General features: G+C 48.0%; 1 protein-coding gene across 2 annotated transcripts in view; it reads right to left on the bottom strand.

Annotated features, from left to right (window-relative positions):
- SLC35D2 (solute carrier family 35 member D2) overlaps positions 1 to 20485 on the bottom strand; it is a 57390-nt gene that overhangs the window by 31711 nt on the left and 5194 nt on the right. For both annotated transcript variants that reach the window (XM_089335669.1, XM_002708265.6), the window contains exons 2-3: positions 10629 to 10662; positions 5466 to 5552 (exon numbers count right to left, since the gene is read on the bottom strand). In XM_089335669.1, the coding sequence (XP_089191795.1) occupies positions 5466 to 5552; positions 10629 to 10662 (121 nt within the window). The remainder of the gene's footprint in view (positions 1 to 5465; positions 5553 to 10628; positions 10663 to 20485) is intronic.

Below are 20485 nucleotides of genomic sequence, written 5' to 3'. Positions count from 1 at the left end.
TGAGCCCTCCTCTGTCCCTGCACACATGTGCTCTGTTTCAGGCAAATCAAGGGTCAGGTGTCTTACCGGAAGCCACCAGGTTAGTGAACCTTTGGAAAGCTTGGGAACACCAGCCACATTCCTGTGGCTTCGCTGTATTTGTTTTGAAGACTTGGAATGATTAAATATCTACTAAGGTCAAATAAGGTACAACAGCATCGCACTACGGTTACTGAACTCTGAGCTTCTGAAGTATTTTCTCACCATCAAGAGGAATACTGTTCTGAACAGGCAGAAGAAACACACGGGATGTGAAGTCTTGCCTTCTGCAATGCATGAACAAACAGCGTCCTCTTCCAAGATCATGTGAGAACTCAGACTCTTCTAACCGGTATCACAGCCCAGAGCTACCAACAGGTATCCCATCTGTCTTTTCCCACTACCAAGAAGCAAGGCGTTCAACTCAGATAAGACATCCTTTGAAGCACTTTGAAATACTGCCATTTCCCCAAAAATGTTACAAAATTGTATTACTACATTTGCTTAAGAAAGAAGATAAAAAAGGACTTCAAAAGTACGTAGAGGGGCCAGCACTGTGGCGTAGAGGGTAAAGCTGTCGCCTGCAGTGCTGGCATCCCATATGGGCACTGGTTTGAGACCTGGCTGCTCCACTTCTGATCCAGCTCTAGATGGCCCAAGCACTTGGGCCCCTGCATCCATGTGGGAGACCCAGAAGAAGCTCCTGGCTTTGGCCTGCCCAGCCCTGGCTGTTGCAGCCATTTGGAGGGGTGAACCAGCATTTGGAAGATCTCTGTCTCTCTTCCTCTGTCTGTAACTTAGCCTTTCAAGTAAGTAAGAAAGAAATCTTAAAAAAAAAAAAAAAAGGGTTTGTAAAAATGGGCTCAGGTGTTTGATGCAACAGGTTAAGACACCACTTGGGAATGACTGACCTGGCCCAGCCCTGGGTATTTCAGGCATCTGGGGAGTGAGCTAGTGGTTGGCAGATTCTCTCTCTGTGTCGTCCTCAAATAAATAAGTAAATAGTGTTGTTGTTCTTTTTAAGTTTGTGAAGGGGTCAGCACTGTAGCACAGCTGGTTAAGCAGCTGTTTGCAACGCTGGCATTCTGTATGGGACCACAACTTCGAATCCCAGCTGCTCTACTTCAGATCCAGCTCCCTACTACTGGGCCTGGGAAGGCAGTGGAAGATGGCCCAAGTGCTTGAGTGTGCTTGCCAAACACGTGGGAGATTTGGATGGAGTTCCAGGCTCCTGGCTTCAGACTGGCCTGCCCAGCCCTCACTGTTTGGCCTTTTGGGGAATAAATCAATAGATGGAAGATCTCTCTCTCTCTCTCTCTCTCTGTCTCTCTCTCTCTCCCCTGTTACTCTACCTTTCAAATAAATAAATATTTTAAAGATAATAAAAAGTTTGTGAGAAAGAAGAAATAAAAAATAATGTGGAGGGCCGGCACTATGGCTCACTTGGTTAATCCTCTACCTGCGGCACCGGCGTCCCATATGGGTGCCGGGTTCTAGTCCCAGCTGCTCCTCTTCCAGTCCAGCTCTCTGCTGTGGCTCAGGAAGGCAGTGGAGGATGGCCCAGGTGCTTGGGCCCCTGCACCTGCATGGGAGACCAGGAGGAAGCACCTGGCTGCTGACTTTGGATTAGCGCAGCGAGCTGGCCGTGGCGGCCATTTAGGGGGTGAACCAATGGAAGGAAGACCTTTCTCTATGTCTTTCTTACTGTCCAACTCTGCCTGTCAAATAAAAAAAATAATAATAATGTGGGGCCAGGTGTTGTGGTGCAGGGGCTAAGCCATTAGCTGGGACACCCACATCTCATACTATAGGGTCAGTTTGCGTCCCAGCTGCTCTGCTTCTGATCCAATTTCCTCTTAATGCACCTGGGAAGGTGGCAGGCGATGGCTCAAGTGCCTGGGCCCCTGCCAACCAAGTGGGAAAGCAGGGATGAGCTTCCAGCCTCCAGCTGCCACGTGGTCCAGGCCTGGCTCCCGCAGGCATTTGGGGAGTGAACCACTAGATAGATGATCTTTCTATTCCTTTTTCCTTCTAGTAGATGAATGAAAATAAATAAAACATTTTTAAAATAATAATGCATAGCGGGACTGGCGCTGTGGCACAGTGGGTTAACACCCTGGCCTGAAGCACCGGCATCCCACATGGGTGCCAGTTCTAGTCCCGGCTGCTCTACTTTTGATCCAGCTCTCTGCTATGGCCTGGGAAAGCAGTGGAGGATAGCCCAAGTCCTTGGGCCCCTGCACCTGCATGGGAGACCCAGAAGAAGCTCCTGGCTCCTGGCTTCAGATCAGCACAGCTCCGGCCATTGCGGCCAATTGGGGAGTGAACCAATGGAGGGAAGACCTCTCTCTCTCTGTGCCTCTCCTCTCACTATGTAACTCTGACTTTCAAATAAATAAATAAATCTTAAAATAATAATGCACAGCTTCTATGAACTTTTTAAAGGCCTCTCAAGTGAGAAGCAGGGGATGATGGATCCAAGACGTCCCCTTTCCTAGTCAGCCTTCTGGTTATGAATGACTCACAATAGCACAGCTGGTGATAGTACAACTTAGGCTTCAAAAACAACAGCTGTTCCCATTGGCTGTCCCCATTTCCACGCCTGATCCAAAAACAAAAGCAACACCGACTGCTGAACTGTGTGTGCTAATCCCCTTGCTGGAAACAGCATTGGATAAGGTGACTTTTAAATGCTAGGTCATTAACTTAAAACCTTCATAGATGCATAAGAGGACTCAGAAGACCACGAGGAACCCGCAGGGCAAGACTAAAGGAAAAACGTAAACCTCGAGGAAAACCAAGGCAAGCCCACAGGCACAGAACCCTGGACTAGTTCTTTTTTAAGATTTATTTATTTATTTATTTATTTATTTGAAAGTCAGAGTTACACACAGAGAGAAGGAGACGCAGAGAGAGAGAAAGGTCTTCCATCCACTGGTTCACCCTCCAAATGATTGCAACAGCCAGAACTGAGCTGATCTGAAGCCAGGAGCCAGGGGCTTCTTCTGGGTCTCCCACATGGGTGCAGGGGCCCAAGGACCTGGGCCATCTTCTACTTATTCATGGGTTGATTTAAACTTTAAAGATATCAATTCTTCCCAAACTGATTGATAAATTCAATGCAGACCCAATCAAAACCTTGAACATTTATTTTTATGACAAGCTGCTTCCAATGTCATATACTAATGCAAAGGACCAAAAACAAGGAAAGCATTAAGATTTGTTATAAAGCTATAGTAATTAAGTCTGTTTGATTATGGTGCAGGAAACAGCTTCCAGAAACAGATCCATGGGTGATCAACAGTACTGTAGGAGGCGCAACAGAGAACAGGCACCTGGCCAGGCAACTAAGGTGCCAATGAAGACACTAAGGTGCCCATACCGAAGTCCTGGGTTCAGGTTCTGCTTTGCACCCAATTTCAACTTCCTGCTAACACAACCCTAGAAGGCAGCTGGTAATGGCTAAGTACTCAGGTCCCTGTCACCCACATGGGAGACCTGCATTGAGTTTCAGGCTCCCGGCTTCAGCCGGGCCCAGCACTGGGCATTGCAAGCAGTTGGGGAGTTAACAAGTAGATGGTGGAAAAACATTCTCTCTCTCTCTCTCTCTCTCTCACACACACATACACACACAGTCTCTGCCTTTCAAACAAAAGTTTTGTAAAAATTGAAAAGGTTTTCAACCTCATTAGTCATAAGGGAAGTGCAAATTAAAGACATCGCCACACATTCACCAAATCAACAAAATCTCAAACGACTGCACACCAGGAACTGGCAAGAACGTGAAGCAACAGGGACACGGGTGCACTACGTGCTGGGAATACGAACTGACAGAACCGCTGTGGAGAAGGGTCTGACCTTGTCTGCGGCACTGGGGGATGTGCAGACCATGGGAGCCAGCAGCAGTGAAGCCCCAGGGACACAAGTGCGCATGTGCTGTCAGGGACTGAACCTCGCCCCCTCGCCCCCTCGCCCCCTTCCCCAGGGTGACTGCTCCTGAAGACAGGACCTCTAAGGGGTACCAGTGGGGCCCTAATCCAGTGGGACTCAGGTCCTTGTGGGAAGAAGGAGAAGGGGCCAGCGCTGTGGCATAATGGGTTAAGCTGCTCCCTGGGACGCCGGCATCCCACATAGGATACTCTAGATGCTCCTCTTCTTATCCAGCTCTCTGCTGTGGCCTGGGAAAGCAGTGGAACATGAGCCCCTGCACCCACGTAGGAGGCCCAGAAGAAGCTCCTGGCTCCTGACTTCGGATCGGCTCAGCTCTGGCTGTTGCAGCCATCTGGGGAGTGAACCAGCAGATGGAAGACCTTTCTCTCTGTCTCCACCTCTCTCTGTAACTGTTTCAAATAAATAAAAAATAAATCTTCAAAAAAAATGCCTGTCCTAATGCCTGGCACCCTGGAACTGTTTGGTGTAGGGTGGCTCCATTCCACATTCCCAGGAAGGAACGGTAGATCTTCTGGTTCCACCAGAGACAAAAATCATGCATTTCTATGCATGACAAATTGTAGTCTCCATCTCACTCATGGTTTTTTGCAATCCAAGCTAATGATGAAAACTTAAAACAGGAATAAGCAGCCCAGGGTGCACAGGCCAAATCCAGCCTAGAAACGAAGAAAGGTACTGTATGTATCCAAGCTAAACAAAACCATTTGTACTGGATACATACAATCTCCAGGTGCAGACAGAGAGAGAGAGAGAGAGGTCTTCCATCCACTTGTTCACTCCTCAAATGTAAATACGTAAATCAATTTTACTGGAATAGAATTAGATCGATTCATTTTCCCATCACCTTGGGCTGCTTTCACTGCACATCAGCAGAGTTAAAGAGTAGAAAGGAAGGTGGACTGGCCCTTTTACCAAAACGTGTGCCGGTCCCTGAGTTAGAGTTTTGTCACGAATAAATTTGAGGTCACACAATACCCATGTTTGTCATGGTTGATGTCTGTCACGATGTATGTATTTCAGGTCAGTTACAAGGCACATACTCTTATTGTGATTGTACAACAGACCTGGACACCTCAATGACAGATAATCTTTTTTTTTTTTTTTTGGACAGGCAGAGTGGACAGTGAGAGAGAGACAGAGAGAAAGGTCTTCCTTTCTTCCACCCCCCAATGGCCGCTGCGGCCGGCACACCATGCAGATCCGAAGGCAGGAGCCAGGTGCTTCTCCTGGTCTCCCATGGGGTGCAGGGCCCAAGCACTTGGGCCATCCTCCACTGCACTCCCGGGCCACAGCAGAGAACTGGCCTGGAAGAGGGGCAACCGGGACAGAATCCGGCACCCCGACCAGGACTAGAACCTGGGGTGCCAGCGCCACAGGCGGAGGATTAGCCTAGTGCGCCGCGGCGCCGGCTGACAGACAATCTTTACAGAGAAGTTTCTTACCAGTGCACGCAGGGGTGTGCATTTCCCACGTCCCATCACGGCTTTGTCACATACCTTTACAGGAATTTTCTTGTCAAAATCGGGGAAGTGAATGATTTTATTCAGCTTGGACACATACAGTATCATTATGGTGGCCGCCATCTAAAACAAGCGGAGAGACAAGCTTCAGCAAGATAGCTGGGAAGACTGCTCGACGTAGCAACATTACCGGAAGAAAACAGACTCATCCGAAAGAAACAGAACAACAAAATCAGTGTTCCGGGTTCCAGGAAGAATATTCATGGAACTCTGAAATAGGTTTTCTTGCCACTAAGCGGATTCCGGCAAAACTACAGGCAGAAGCTGAACATCAAACAGACTCACGGATACACATATTATCCCCAGGGGCTCCAGGAATGGTGGCAGAGGCGTACAGGGAACCCTCAGGGCAACAGCTGGTAAGGCCCCACATGGACCTTGTACCACACTTCCCATGTGTGGAGGATATGGGCACCTTCCTACAAGGTGAGCAATGCAAACAATTAAAAAAAAAAAAATAGTGGGGCTGGCACTGTGGCATAGTGGGTTAAAGCCCTGGCCTGAAGTGCCGGCATCCCATATGGGCGCCGGTTCAAGTCCCAGCTGCTGCTCTTCCTATCCAGCTCTCTGCTATAGCCTGGGAAAGCAGTGGAGGATGGCCCAAGCCCTTGGGCCCCTGCACCTGTGTGGGAGACCCAGAAGAAGCTCCTGGCTCCTGGCTTCAGATTGGCACAGCTCCGGCCGTTGCGGCCATCTGGGGAGTGAACCAGCAGATGGAAAAACCTCTCTCTCTGTCTCTACCTCTCTCTATAACTCTGTCTTTCAAATAAAAAAAAAAAATAGGAAACTCCACACAGACACACTTTTCAGAACTCCAATATTTCCTTAACATGTAACATAAGAGAACAGAGAAAAACAAATTCAAAAATGGATTTTTCTCTCCAGTCTTGACAGTACATCAAAAACGTCTCCTTCAAATCATATCAATATGGAATACACTGGGTAGATTAGAAGCACTCCATACAGAGTGGCCTGGTGGTTAATATGCCCATATCCCATTAGCAGAGTAGCCTGGGTTCAAGTCCCATCTCCCGCTCCTGACTTAACCCTGAGTGGTAGCGTAATGGCTCCAGTAATTGGGTTCCTGCCACAGGAGACCTGAATGGCTCCCAGCTGGGCTCATTGCAGGCATTTGTGAAGTGAACCAGAGAGGCCGGTGCCACGGCTCACTAGGCTAATCCTCCACCTTGCGGCGCCGGCACACCAGGTTCTAGTCCCGGTCGGGGCGCTGGATTCTGTCCCGGTTGCCCCTCTTCCAGGCCAGCTCTCTGCTGTGGCCCGGGAGTGCAGTGGAGGATGGCCTAAGTGCTTGGGCCCTGCACCCACATGGGAGACCAGGAGAAGCACCTGGCTCCTGCCATCGGATCAGCGCGGTGTGCTGGCAGCAGCGTGCCAGCCACAGAGGCCATTGGAGGGTGAACCAATAGCAAAGGAAGACCTTTCTCTCTGTCTCTCTCTCTCACTGTCCACTCTGCCTGAAAAAAAAAAAAAAAAAAAAAAAAAAGTGAACCAGAGAATGGAAGCACTCGCTCTCTCTCTCACTCGCTCTCTCTCTCTCTCTCTCTCCTCTGTGTGTCTCTGCCTCCCAAACAAAATATTCTTGAAAAAGAAATAAGCCTTATTATTTATTATTAGGAAATAAAAAATGTTAATGCCTTTCCATGCAAATTTTAGAACTTAATTTCCTCTATATGAAGATACAAACTTTAAGGATTTATTTATTTATTTGAAAGACAGTTATGGAGAGAGATATCTTCCATCTGCTGGTTCACTCCCCAAATGGCCACCACAACCAGGGCTGGACCAGGCCAAAGTCAGGAGCCAGGAGCCAGGAATGCCATCTGGGTGGCACCCATGAGGGTGGCAGGGACCCAAGCACTCAGGTCACCTCCTGCTGCTTTCCCAGGTGCATTAGCAGGGAGCGGGATCAGCACTGGGACTCCAACCAGTGCTCATATGGGATGCCGTGTTGCAGGTGGTGCTTAACCCTCTGTGCCATGACGCCAGCCTTGAAAGCTTTAGAGTTATAATCCTAGCGAATTTACAAACTTGCTCCTAGTGAACTACAAACTTGATACAACAGATTTGTATAACTCAAGTCCATCCTGATTTATGACTGAACTTCACCTTGAGGTCTCACCTTGTAATTCTTTTTTTTTTTTTAAGATTTATTTATTTATTTGAAAGTCAGAGTTACACAGATAGGAGAGGCAGAGAGAGAGAGAGAGAGAGAGAGAGAGAGAGAGAGAGAGAGACAGGTTTTCCATCCGATGGTTCATCCCAAATTGGCTGCAACAGCTGGAGCTGCAGCGATCTGAAGTCAGGAGCCAGGAGCTTCTTCCAGGTCTCCCACACAGGTGCAGGGGCCCAAGGACTTGGGCCATCTTCTGCTGCTTTCCCAGGCCATAGCAGAGGGCTGGATCGGAAGTGGAGCAGCTGGGTCTTGAACCAGCGCCCACATGGGATGCCGGAGCTTCAGGCCAGGACGTTAACCCGCAGAGCCACAGCACCAGACCCTCACCTTGTAATTCTTAAAGAAACATACTAACTCAGTTAAAATTCAAAACTCACTTTAAATAAGTCTAATTCAGACTTTCTAAGTTTCGGTCTGGAAGACCACTTTTGTGGCCATTGTGGAAGTGAGCCAGCAAATGGTTTCTCTCTCTCTCTCTTTTTCTCTTTGTCACTCTGTCTTTAAAATAAATAAAAGTAAATCTTTTAAAAATTAATTAAATTAAAGAATTAAAAAATTAAAAAAATAAAATTGGGTCTAACTGGCCTCTTCACGCAACACACTGTAAGTTAGGAAGGCCTGACCATAACTGAGTATAAGCCAGTGGATCAAACAACCGTGAATTTATTTGGCTTGGGGACTACAAAGGTTATATTATCACATATTCAATGAGTCAGCATAATTCTATTAAATTTTTAGGTATTTATTTTCATTGTATTTGAAAAAGGAGAGGGACAGAGACAGATGGAGAGAGATGTCCCATCCATCTGCTGGTTCATTCCCCAAATGTCCAAAACAGCTAGGGTTGGGCCAGGTGAAAGCCAGGAGCCAGGCATTCCAACTGGGTCTCCCACATGGGTGGCAGGATCCACAAGTACTTGGGCCGTCACCTGCTGCCTCCCAGGGTATGTGCATCAGCAGGAAGCTGGATTAGAAGTGGAGTGGCTGGGCCTTGCACCAAGCACTCCAATACAGAATATGGACACCCCAAGAAGCAACGTAGACTACTGTGCCAAGGTTATTTATTTATAATTCAAGAAAGACAGGCAGAGTTCCCAAATGCCCGCAATGGGCAGGGCTGGTCCAAGCTGAAGCCAGGAGCCAGGAATTCAATCTGGGTCTCCTACGTGGGCGGCAGGGAGCCATCACCTGCTATCTCCCAGCGTCTGCACTAGCAGGAAGTTGGAATCAGGAAGAGCTGGGACTCAAACCCAGGCATTCCAGGTGGTATCTTACCAGCTACCCAAATACCTGCCCCTCACTGATCTTTTGTAAGTGCTTTTTTCCTATATGTTTTTGCATTGAAACATAAAGATAGTATGTTTTTTGTACAACATTGTTTCCTGGTCATAATTTTTCTTCCTAAAGTGATACTGCAAAAAGCTATTCGTTAGCATACTATTTACTCAGAATAATGTTTACTCACAGAAATGACAGGTTTCTCTAGATTCACAATTAAAATTTAATTAACAGGTACAATTTTCATAATTTTAAGCTTTTCCCTAAGTAACTTAGAGCAAAAAACACTTGGACGCCTGTTACTGCTTGTTTACTAGAAATCAACAGCCCATGACCAAAGGAATAAAATAAACACGTTAGTATTAATGGAACATTTCAGAAACAGCCAAATGGACTTAGTTTGAACATTTACCCAAGTTTACGCTGGTACCTGAGAGCAAATATTGGAAACTGCAGTAAGCAGGGCTGGCATTGTGGCACAGGGAGTAAAGCCACTGCCTGGGATGCCAGCATTCCATATGAGCACCGGTTCAAGTCCCAGCTGCTCCACTTCCAATCCAGCTCCCTGCTAATGCACCTGGCTGGGAAAGCAGCAGAAGATGGCCCAAGTCCCTGGGCCCCTGCCACCCATGAGGGAGAACTGGATGTAGTTCCAGGCTTCTGGCTTCAGCCTGAACCACGACAGCTGTTCAGGCCACTTAGGGAGTAAACCAGTGTATGGAAGATACCTCCCTCTCTCTGTAACTCTGCCTTTCAGATACATAAAGAAATATTTAAAAGAAATTGCAGGAAGCAAACTGCAGACATATTTTCTTGGCAAAAATTGTAATCAGTCTCCAGCATTTACCAATGTGGAGATTTGATAGAAAAATTCAAATTCCTTCTTTCTCTTGAGAAAGCCCTCAAGTTCTGATAACAAGGAGGTGGTGATTCTCCCCCCATCACATCAATATTTTTCCAATCTGTACACTGGCTTAATTAAGTACCAAGCACAGGATTCTGAGAGCAAAAATTCTCAGAGCCCGCGCTGTGGCGTAGCAGGTAAAGCTGCCACCTGCAGAACCGGCAGCTCATATGGGCGCCAGTTCAAGTCCCAGCTGTTCCACTTCCAATCCAGCTCTCTGCTGTGGCCTGGGAAAGCAGTAGAAGATGGCCCAAGTCCTTGGGCCCCTGCACCCACGTAGGAGACTAGGAAGAGGCTCCTGGCTCCTGGCTTCGGACCAGCGCAGCTCCGGCAGTTGCGGCTAATTGGGGAGTGAACCAGCGGATGGAAGACCTCTTTCTCTCTCTGCCTCTCCTTTCTCTGTGTAACTCTGACTTTCAAATAAATAAATAAATCTTTAAAAAAAAAAAAAAAAAAGAATTCTCCCCAGCCCACCGTGTCGCTCTGGGTCCTCAGGCCCCCAGCTTATAGTAATTCCATTCAGTGAAAGAACTTAGAGCAAATAGTTTTCTTCCCCCCACCCCCCCACCCCCACATACAGCAGTCCTGCATTGGAGACTGATTGCACAGAGTCACGACTTCACCATGTCTCCTCACCAGTGGCAGGATCCCCCACCCTTTAGAAACACCGACTGAATTCATAAACCGTGGTCTTACCCAGAGACCCATAAACATCATCATGTACCCTGTCTCAGGAAGAGACAGGTTTAACTTGTTCCCTTACCTGTCCAATTCCGAGAACAATCGGTGATGGAAAGCTATAAAAAACACAGAATAACAAAGTTCAGCAACATATAAGAATATGAATACGGTGCATAAACATGACAATGGGGCTGGCGCTGTGGCACAGTTAATAAAGCCGCTGCCTGCAGTGCCGGTATCCCATATGGGCACCGGTTCGAGACCTGGCTGCCCCACTTCCGATCCAGCTTTCTGCAATGGCCTTGGAAAGCAGCAGAAGATGGCCCAAGTCCTCGGACCCCTGCACCTGTGCGGGAGATCCAAAAGAATCTCCTGGCTCCTGGCTTCAGATCATCCCAGCTCAGCCTTTGCAGCCATTTAGGGAGTAAGCCAGCAGATGGAAGATTCTCTCTCTCTGCCTCTGCCTCTCTGTAATTCTATCTTTCAAATAAATAAATAAATCTTAAAAAAAAAAAAAAACATAATGACAGGAGCTATTATGGGCTAGACAACGCAAACTCAACTTTCTTCACTTTTCAGCTAACTGGTCCTTGCAACACCTGGAAGACAAATGTAAACGACAATATGACTGTGTATGTGGAGAAGCCCCAAGAGGCTGCTGAGAAGTGACTAGAACTAACGGAATCATTTTAGAAAGCTCATCAAATACAAGATAAATACATTTTTATTTTATTATTTTTTTAAGATTTATTTATTTGAAAGGCAGAGTCACAGAGAGGCAGAGACAGAGAGAGAGAGAGAGTGAGAAGAAAAAGAAAGAGAGAGGTCAATGCTGTGGTGCACTAGGTTAAAGCCCCAGCCTGCAGTGCCCACATCCCATATGGGCACCAGTTCGAGTCCCGGCTGCTATGGCCTGGGAAAGCAGTGGAAGATGGCCCAGGTCCTTGGGCCCCTGCACCCACGTGGAAGACCCAGAAGAAGCTCCTGGCTCCTGGCTTCGGATTGGCACAGCTCTAGCCATTGCGGCCAATTTGGGAGTGAACCATCGGATGGAAGACCTTTCTCTCTCTCTCTCTCTCTCTCTCTCTCTCTCTCTCTGCCTCTCCTCTCTCTGTGTAATTCTGACTTTCAGATAAATAAATAAATCTTTAAAAAAGAGAGAGGGAGAGAGATCTTCCATCTGCTGGTTCACTCCCCAGATGGCAGCAACAACCGGAGCTGCACTGATCCAAAGCCAAGAACCTCTTCCCAGTCTCCCACGCGGATGCAGGGGCCCAAGCATCTGGGCCAACTTCCACTGCTTTCCCAGGCCACAGCAGAGAGCTGCATTGGAAGTGGAGCAGCCAGGACCCAAAATGGCACCCATATGGGATGCCAGCACTGCAGGCAGCAGCTTTACCTGCTACACCACAGCGCCAGCCCCAAGATAAATATATTTTTAAAAGGCAACTATATATCTATATGCCAGCAGGAATCAAAGAAAATGAGCAATGTAAAGACATTTTACAACGGCACCAAAAAGAATCAAATAACATTAACTGAATATTTTGAAGGAGCTTTTTTATTGTTAGGTATGACACAGTATTAGTGTGTGCTGCTTTATGTTGGTTTATTTGGAAGGCAGAGACCAAGACAAATAGACAGACAAACATAGAGCTCCCATCTGCAACGTTCATGCCCAAAATGATGCCCGTAACAGCCAGATATGGGCCACGCCGAAGCCATGAGCCCAGAACTCAATCCAGGTCTCCCATGTGGGTGGCAGGGACTTGAGTGCTTGAGCCGTGATCACCTGCTGCCTCTCACGGTGCATATGAGCGGGAAGCTAGACTTGGGAGCAAAGCTGAGAATCAAACCCAAGCACTTTGATCATGGACGTGGCTGCCCCAAGTAGTGTCTTTTTTTTTTTTTTTTTTTTTTTTTTGTCATGAACAGATAGGTTTATTTCAATAGTAAGTTTGAAACTCTTGTCTTTAAGCAAGGATACTACAGTAATTTTATCAAGAATAGACAATATCCTATACTGTCAAATATATAAAAGTTCCTTTTGCCTTTCCATACGCCTTTAAATCTAAGTCTCTGGAGAACCTGAGAAGCACTACTCCCTCTCTCTGTATTCAACACAGATACCATGGAGTTGGCAGGGTGAGAAACAATTGCGCTGGCTCCTGGCTTCGGATCGGCCCAGCTGCTGCCATTGCAGCCACTCAGGGAGTGAACCAGTGGATGGAAGACCGACCTCTCTGTCTCTCCCTCTCATTGTCTATAACTCTGCCTCTCAAATAAATAAATTTTTTTAAATAAAAGCATTTTCAGCACAAACACACGTATGGTATACAAAGTGATAAAGTTTATTTAAATGGTAAGAAAGCAGACACACACACAGACACACACACACACGTATAGTTATGGTGGGCCAGAGAGAGAAGGGGGTTGGGGAGGGGAAGTGTCGCTCCCCCTCTTCATGGAGGAGCGACACTAAACCCTGCCTAGGCTTCATATCCGAGTCATGGCACCATTATGTCGCTCCCCGTCTTCGTGAAGGAACGACACAGGACCCTGCGTTGTTCTTTCGTCTGCTCGGCCCTCCCCGGGTTTGCTGCTGGTTCTTCCCGGGTTGGCTACCGACCCTTCCACCTCCGTGGAAGGGCGGTTCCCCCTGCCACTTTCCCCACTTCCGCGGGGGAGCGGCACACCGCCGGCCGGCTCTCTCGGGGGCTGCACAGGTGTTCCTTCTGATAGATGTTCCTCTTAGATGTTCCTGGTGCATGGTGTCTCTCTCCTCCTTTATAGTCCTCTTCCACCAATCCCAACTCTGCTACCCACACGCCGAGCACGCTGCTCTCCTCCAATCAGGAGCAGGTCCTGCAGCTTGTCAAGTTGGTGAGAGGCAGCTGGGTAGAAGCTGTTTGCTCCTCTCCCAGCGCCATATTGTGGGAGAGCAGATGTATAGAATAAGTCTTAATTCCAGTAACTTAGTCTAGTCCGAGTTGCTCCTCACAGGGAAGTAGAGAGAGGGGAACACCCTCAGGACCTCCTCTTGTTCTTGCCTAATGAGAGACCGAGTACCCCCCAGCACCTCCTTTTATGAACCAATGTGGTCACCTGGGAGACTTATGACCCCTCCATAAAATTCCACATTGCAGCTTAATGCACATGACGTGGGGACCCTTCTCCAGGTATCCTGGGAAAGGGAGTGTTCTGACCGACAGAATAAAATGACATGGGGCAGGGCCTTGTGGTTTGCGACCCCCAGCTCAGCTAGCTACCTTGAACCATATCATACCTGCTTAACACATTTTTTCAAGTGAAAATAAGGTCACCACAAGTGAGACTGTGTGCTATTTGCACAATGATAGTGGACAGGTGCAGAGAGGATGAGTATATAGATAGGATAGGATGGACAGGTGCAGGTAGATGCATGTATAGACCCCTGCATCAGACAAGGATGCCACTGCAGAGGCCCAAAGAAGGCTTGCAACAAACGGCATTGGGGGATTTGGGTACAGAATCCTGACCCCTACCTCACATTGTTCTTAACAAAGCAGCAAGTAGATCACTTGATTGCTCAACCCTTCCTTGGTGCCCAGGCATTCTCTGAGAACACCATAAAAGCTCAACTATATCACTCAGCCCTCACTCTGCACGTCAGAGAGAAAACACACCTGTCTCAGATAGGGTACGAAGGGACAGAGTAAACCCACCTCAGCAGAGAAAATAGGGTGGATGTCTGGACAGCACCACCAGCAGGTGCTGGGTTGCACCTGCTCATGTGCCCACTCTGGACAGAAGCACTCTCCCCAGCGGGGGCCTCCCTAGCACAGCTACCCTCCGAGAGCTCCCTGTATTCCAACCACTGGTCTGTATAAGGGTGCAAAGGCCAGGGCCCGTCACCCCACTCAGAACAAATCTGTAGAGCCATTGCAGTAGCACAGCCTGTGGATCAGCCTTTGTGGTGAAGCGCTCCACTCCCTGCATGTCCAGCGCATCTCAGATTATACAACCTGCAGCACGAAGCAAGATAAGGAGGCAACACCATGAACACACAGTGCTTAGGGAAGATCAAAGAGCTCAGCCATCCTCCTGCACACTCGCTCTAGGCTATAGAGCACCTCAGGAAGAGTAAGACACAATAAAACAGGAGCTCAAACTGACATGAGCAGTCAAAGGAGATGAAAGGAGAGAACAGACCCAAGGAAAACACAGGAGACCAATCACTGGAACTGCTGCGTGGATAAACAGCGTCAGAAACACAAGGATCCATGTGGGCACTGCCGAGAACACCTGAGGAAGCCACCCCAGTGCATGGAGAGGAAAAGGACAAACAGGAGAGAGAGAGAGAGAGAGAGAGAGAGAGAGAGAGAGAGAGAGAGAGATGGAAGTCAGACCAGCAACACACTATTGGGGTGAGTGCTGTGCCTGATGTGAGTAACTCAGTAAAAAAAAAGATGGTTTAAAGATAAAAGACAGGGGGCCGGCACTATGGCACTATGGTGCAGCGGGTTAAAGCCCCAGCTTGAAGTGCTGGCACCCCATGTGGGTGCTGGTTCGACTCCCGGCTCCTCCACTTCTGATCCAGCTCTCTGCTATGGCCTGGGAAAGCAGTAGAAGATGGCCCAAGTCCTTGGACCCCTGCACCCTTGTGGGAGACCTGGAAGAAGCTCCTGGCTCCTGGCTTCAGATCAGCTCAGCTCCGACCTTTGCAGCCATTTGGGGAGTGAACCAGTGGATGGAAGATCTCTTTCTCTGTCTCTACCTTTCTCTGTAACTCTTTTAAATAAATAAAAATAAATCCTTTAAAAATAAATTTTAAGAATAAAAAGATAAAAGACAAAAACTGATTTTCCTAAAGTGAGTGGGGGAAAAAATGAATCTTCAGATCTGCCACCACACAGTGTTACAGAAGAACCAGCAAATGAAATCTCAACACGAGCAACACAGCAGCCACGAACTGTCCATAAAAAGCCTAACAACAGAATCCCGTCAATGAGAGACATTGATGAAGTTGAGAATGAAGACATATGGACAAGGAGTTATTGCATCCATTTATTTACTTGTGTGTTTATTTTAAAAGATTTATTTATTTGAAAGGCAGAACTACAGAGAGAGGAAGAAACAGAGATCTTCCATCCACTGGTTCACTCTCCAAATGCTTCAATGGCCAGGGCTGGGCCAGGCTGAAGCCAGGAGCTTCTTCCCGGTCTCCCACAGGAGTGGCAGGGGCCCAAGTACTTGGGTCATCTTTTGCTGCTTTTCCTAGGCCATTAGCAGGGAGCTGGACTGGAGGTAGAGCAGATAGGACTTGAATCAGTGCCTGTACAGGATGGCGTCACAGGCGGCAGCTTAACCTGCTACGCCACAACACCAGTCCCTACTGCATCCATTTAAACACAGACCGAGTTCAAACAAGGATGGGCCTATAATTAGCTTATAGAACATGGAACATGGAAGACATGGAACCCAGGGGAGATGAGAAGGAGTGTACCCTGTCCTCATCTCTCATAGTAGGGAGGTGACACACGTTACCAGAAATTCAAACATGGATTAGAAACAAACAATGGGGGTAGGTGTTCTGTGCAGCGTTTAGGATGCCTCTTGGATTGCCTGCATCCCAAGGCGGAATGCCTGGATTTTTCTCCTGACTCTGTTCCCGATTCTAGCTTCCTGTTAAAGTGAGCCCTGTTAAAAAGCAGGTGATGGCTCAAGTCCTTGGGCCCCTGCCACCCACATGGGAGACCCAGATGGAGTTCCAGGCTCCTGGCCATGGCTTGGCCCAACGGGGACTGCTGTGAGCATTTGGGGGAGTGAGCTAGATGATAGGAGCTCTCTACCTCTCTTTCTGTCTTGTGAAAGAAATGAAATTCTTAAAAATTGAAACATAAGTTTGCAATAAACATAACAATCCTAACTTCTTAGTTTTTATACTTTTTTAATCTCTAGTGGGATCATTTAAGAAATATTTACCCTTGTAGTAAAGAAATTATATTTGGAGCTGGCCCTATGGCATAGTAGGCTAAGCCTTCGCTTGCAGTTCCAGCATCCCATACGGTCGCCAGTTCCAATACCCGGCTGCTCCACTTCTGATCCAGCTCTCTACTCATGGCCTGGGACGGCAGTGTTAGATGGTCCAAGTCCTTGGGCTCCTGCACTCATGTGGGAGACCCAGAAGAAGCTTCTGACTTCTGGCTTCAGATGGGCTCAGCACTGGCTGTTGCAGCCATCTAGGGAGTGAACCAGTGGAAGAAAAACGTTTCTCAAGGCCGGCGCCACAGCTCAGTAGGCTAATCCTCTGCCTTGCGGTGCCGGCACACCGGGTTCTAGTCCCGGTCAGGGAGCCGGATTCTGTCCCGGTTGCCCCTCTTCCAGGCCAGCTCTCTGCTGTGGCCCGGGAAGGCAGTGGAGGATGGCCCAAGTACTTGGGCCCTGCACCCCATGGGAGACCAGGAGAAGCACCTGGTCCTGCCTTCGGATCGGCGCGGTGCGCCAGCCAAAGCGCACCAGCCGCAGCGGCCATTGGAGGGTGAACCAACGGCAAAGGAAGACCTTTCTCTCTGTCTCTCTCACTGTCCACTCTGCCTGTCAAAAAAAAAAAAAAAAAAAAAAAAAAAAAAAAAAAGACGTTTCTCCCTCTCTCTCTCAAATAAATAATAAAAAATCTTTTAAAAATAAAATAAATTTTAAAAATATTTTAAAATCCCTGCATAGTTTTTCTTCATAGCACTCATTTTCCATAAACTTTCTGAAGGCCCTGGTCCCTATAATTCGCAGTCCCCAACTGAAAAATCAGAGGATCTGACTGGTGCCACATACACTGGAAGGCTGTGATATGAGGTTCACAGGGTCAGCCGGCCAAACTGCTTACACTGAATGAACTCAATCTTTTCCATCTAACTTTCAGTTAAAGAATAAAGGAGGCCGGCGCCGCGGCTCACTAGGCTAATCCTCCGCCTAGCGGCGCCGGCACACCGGGTTCTAGTCCCGGTCGGGGCGCCGGATTCTGTCCCGGTTGCCCCTCTTCCAGGCCAGCCCTCTGCTGTGGCCAGGGAGTGCAGTGGAGGATGGCCCAGGTGCTTGGGCCCTGCACCCCATGGGAGACCAGGAAAAGCACCTGGCTCCTGGCTCCTGCCATCGGATCAGCGCGGTGCGCCGGCCGCAGCGCGCTGGCCGCGGCGGCCATTGGAGGGTGAACCAACGGCAAAGGAAGACCTTTCTCTCTGTCTCTCTCTCTCACTGTCCACTCTGCCTGTCAAAAAACAAACAAACAAACAAACAAAAAAGAATAAAGGAAAATAAATCAGTTAAGATTTCTAACAATAAAAAAGACAGTCAATAACATGAGGTATCCTACTAAACAACTGGTCCAAGTTTTTCAGAAAATTAATGTCAGCTGTGCGCTTTTGGCACAGCGGTTACGATCCCACTGAGCATGCGCACATTCCCTATCTGAGCACCTGCTTCAAGTCCCAGCTCCACTGCTGATTCCAGTTTCCCGGGAGGCAGCAGCTGACGGCCCAGGTACTTGGGTCCCTACTGCCACTCATGTGGGAGTCCTGAATTGAGTTCCAAACTCCTGGCTTTAGCCTGGCCCAGTCCCAGCTGTTGTGAGCAATCCAGTGAATGGGAATCTCTCTCTCTCTCTCTCTCTCTCTCTCTCTCTCTCTCTCTCTCTCTCTGCCTTTATGGGGAGTGGGTGGATAGGGATCTTTTCTAGGTTAAAATAAACTACAAAAACATAACTCCATGTATTGCATGGGCCTTGACTGGATCTTGACTCAAATGTTAAAAATAACCATAAAAACATGTTGGAGACAATTGGGATGGTTACATAGTAGCTGCTAGGCTATTTTAGGACTTTATTGTTACTTGTTAAGAACAACAATGGTACCATGTAGGAAAATGTTTCCATGTCGATGGCTGGGGAGGGAAGCAAATGGAATGAAGAGTGAACAGTTACGGCATGTCAGTGCTGTGCACAAGTGCCTACACTTCTCAGAATGCTGGCAACCTGCCAGGGCAAAAACTGGCACGGGGCAAAGCCTAGGCAATCCTCAAAAAAGTTAAATAATGTACAGTCCCCTTCTCCAATTTCTCCTGGATTAAAGAAAACAATCTATAAATAAATAAGTGTCATATGGATCCATTTTTAGAAAAAATCAATCTATGCCTCCATCTATCGATATCTATATCTAGATATCTACTCATCTAAAAAGTGTCTGAAGTTATCACCCAATGGTAACAATAGTAATTTTTTTAAATTTCAACCTAATATTTTGTTTTTTGTTTGAATCCTTTATAATGACCATAACAGAGACTTTTCTACAAAGAAAATAAAAGATACTTCAAGATGATGATTCTACTTTAAAATTTTTTATTCATTTATTTAAAAGGCAGAGGACAGAGAGAAGGGGAGAGACGGGGAAAGACAGAGAGATCTTCCAACCATGGTTCATTCCCCAAATGTTCACAACAGCCAAGGCTGGAGCAGGCAGGAAGCCGGGAGCCCAGAACTCAATCTGGGTCTCCCATGTGGGTGGCAGGGACCCAAGTACTTGAGCCATCACCTGTTACCTGAGGGAAGCAACAGATGGAAGGGGCCTGGTGTGATGGTTTCGATTTTCTCAATGAAGGACCAGAGGAAGAGGCCAGGAGGGGAGCCATGGGAGGTTTCAGGATGGAAAAGAAGCAGGAAGCCCCCATCTCAGAGACCCAGGAGGCAAGCGGCAGGTGGTACAGTGCCCCTTGGGGTGTGTGATCAGCAAGTTAAAGCCAAACCAGTCAGCCCAGATGTGGTTTTCTCAAGCGCAGGTGAGGCAGGCAGGCAAGGCAAGAGCGGCTTTCAAGTGAGCTCAGCAGAGAGGTGACAGCAGGAGGGGCAGAGGCAGCAAAGAACAGGACAGGAGGCCGAGAGGGTCGGGGAGTGGACACCCAGCCGCCCTATCTTAGGAGGCCGGCGTGGTGCGGAGGGCGGGGCCAAGGAGCAAGAGCGTTCTTGGAGATGAGACTAGACTGTGAGGGTTCAGCATGGGAATCCTGCAGTTGCTGAGGGCTACCCCGAATCAGGGTGGGGAGGCACTCCAAGACTTCCTTGGTTTTTTGTTTGTTTGTTTTAATTAGTTCTTTATTCAAAAAGCAGAGTTAGAGATGGACAGACAGACAGAGAGATCTTCCATCTACTGGTTCACTCTCCCAAATGCCTGCAATGGCCAGGGCTGTGCCAGGACAAAGCCAGGAGCCCAGAGCTCCATCCTGGTCTCCCACATGGGTGGCAGGGCACAAGCACTGGGTCACCTGCTGCTTTCCCAAGTGCATTAGCAAGGAGCTGGATTGAAAGCAAAGGAGCCAAGACTTGAATAAGCAGTCATATATGGGATGTTGCAAGCGGTGGCTTAACCTGCTGTACTACAATGCAGCCCTTTTTATTATATATATATATATATATATATATATTGGTTTTTTTTTTTTACTTACTTGAAAGGCAGAGAGAAAGAGAGAGCCCCCTCCACCCCCCACCCAAATCCTCAAAGGCCCACAATAGCCAGAGCTGGGCAAGGCAAAGCCAGAAGCTGAAACTCAGAATCTCAATGCAGGTGTCCCATATGGGTGGCAGGAATCAAACACTCGAGCCACCAGCAGTGCCTCTCAGTTTGTACATTAGCGGGAACCTGGAATCAGGAGCAGAAACCCAGGCACTCCGATATGGAACGCGGACGTCCCAAAACAGCACCTTAACTGCCACAGAGAACCCAGGCCCCCAGAAGCTTTTATAGAAACCCCTCAAAGTGACTCAGACATCCAGATAGGTTTGGAAACTTCGGTGCTCAAAGATCCCAATGGCCTGTCCTGTGATGCATCGCCAAAGTAAACACACACGGCAAATGCTGAGCAAGTATCTATTGAACTGAATGCAACCAGATTCAGTATTTTTATGAAGCAAAGCAT

The sequence above is a fragment of the Oryctolagus cuniculus genome, chromosome 1 (assembly GCF_051225735.1).
Source record: "Oryctolagus cuniculus isolate XC-2025 breed Fujian yellow rabbit chromosome 1, ASM5122573v1, whole genome shotgun sequence".
Taxonomy (NCBI): Eukaryota; Metazoa; Chordata; class Mammalia; order Lagomorpha; family Leporidae; genus Oryctolagus; species Oryctolagus cuniculus.
Note: the sequence above shows the minus strand (reverse complement) of the source record. Positions and strands in the feature narration are given on the sequence as shown.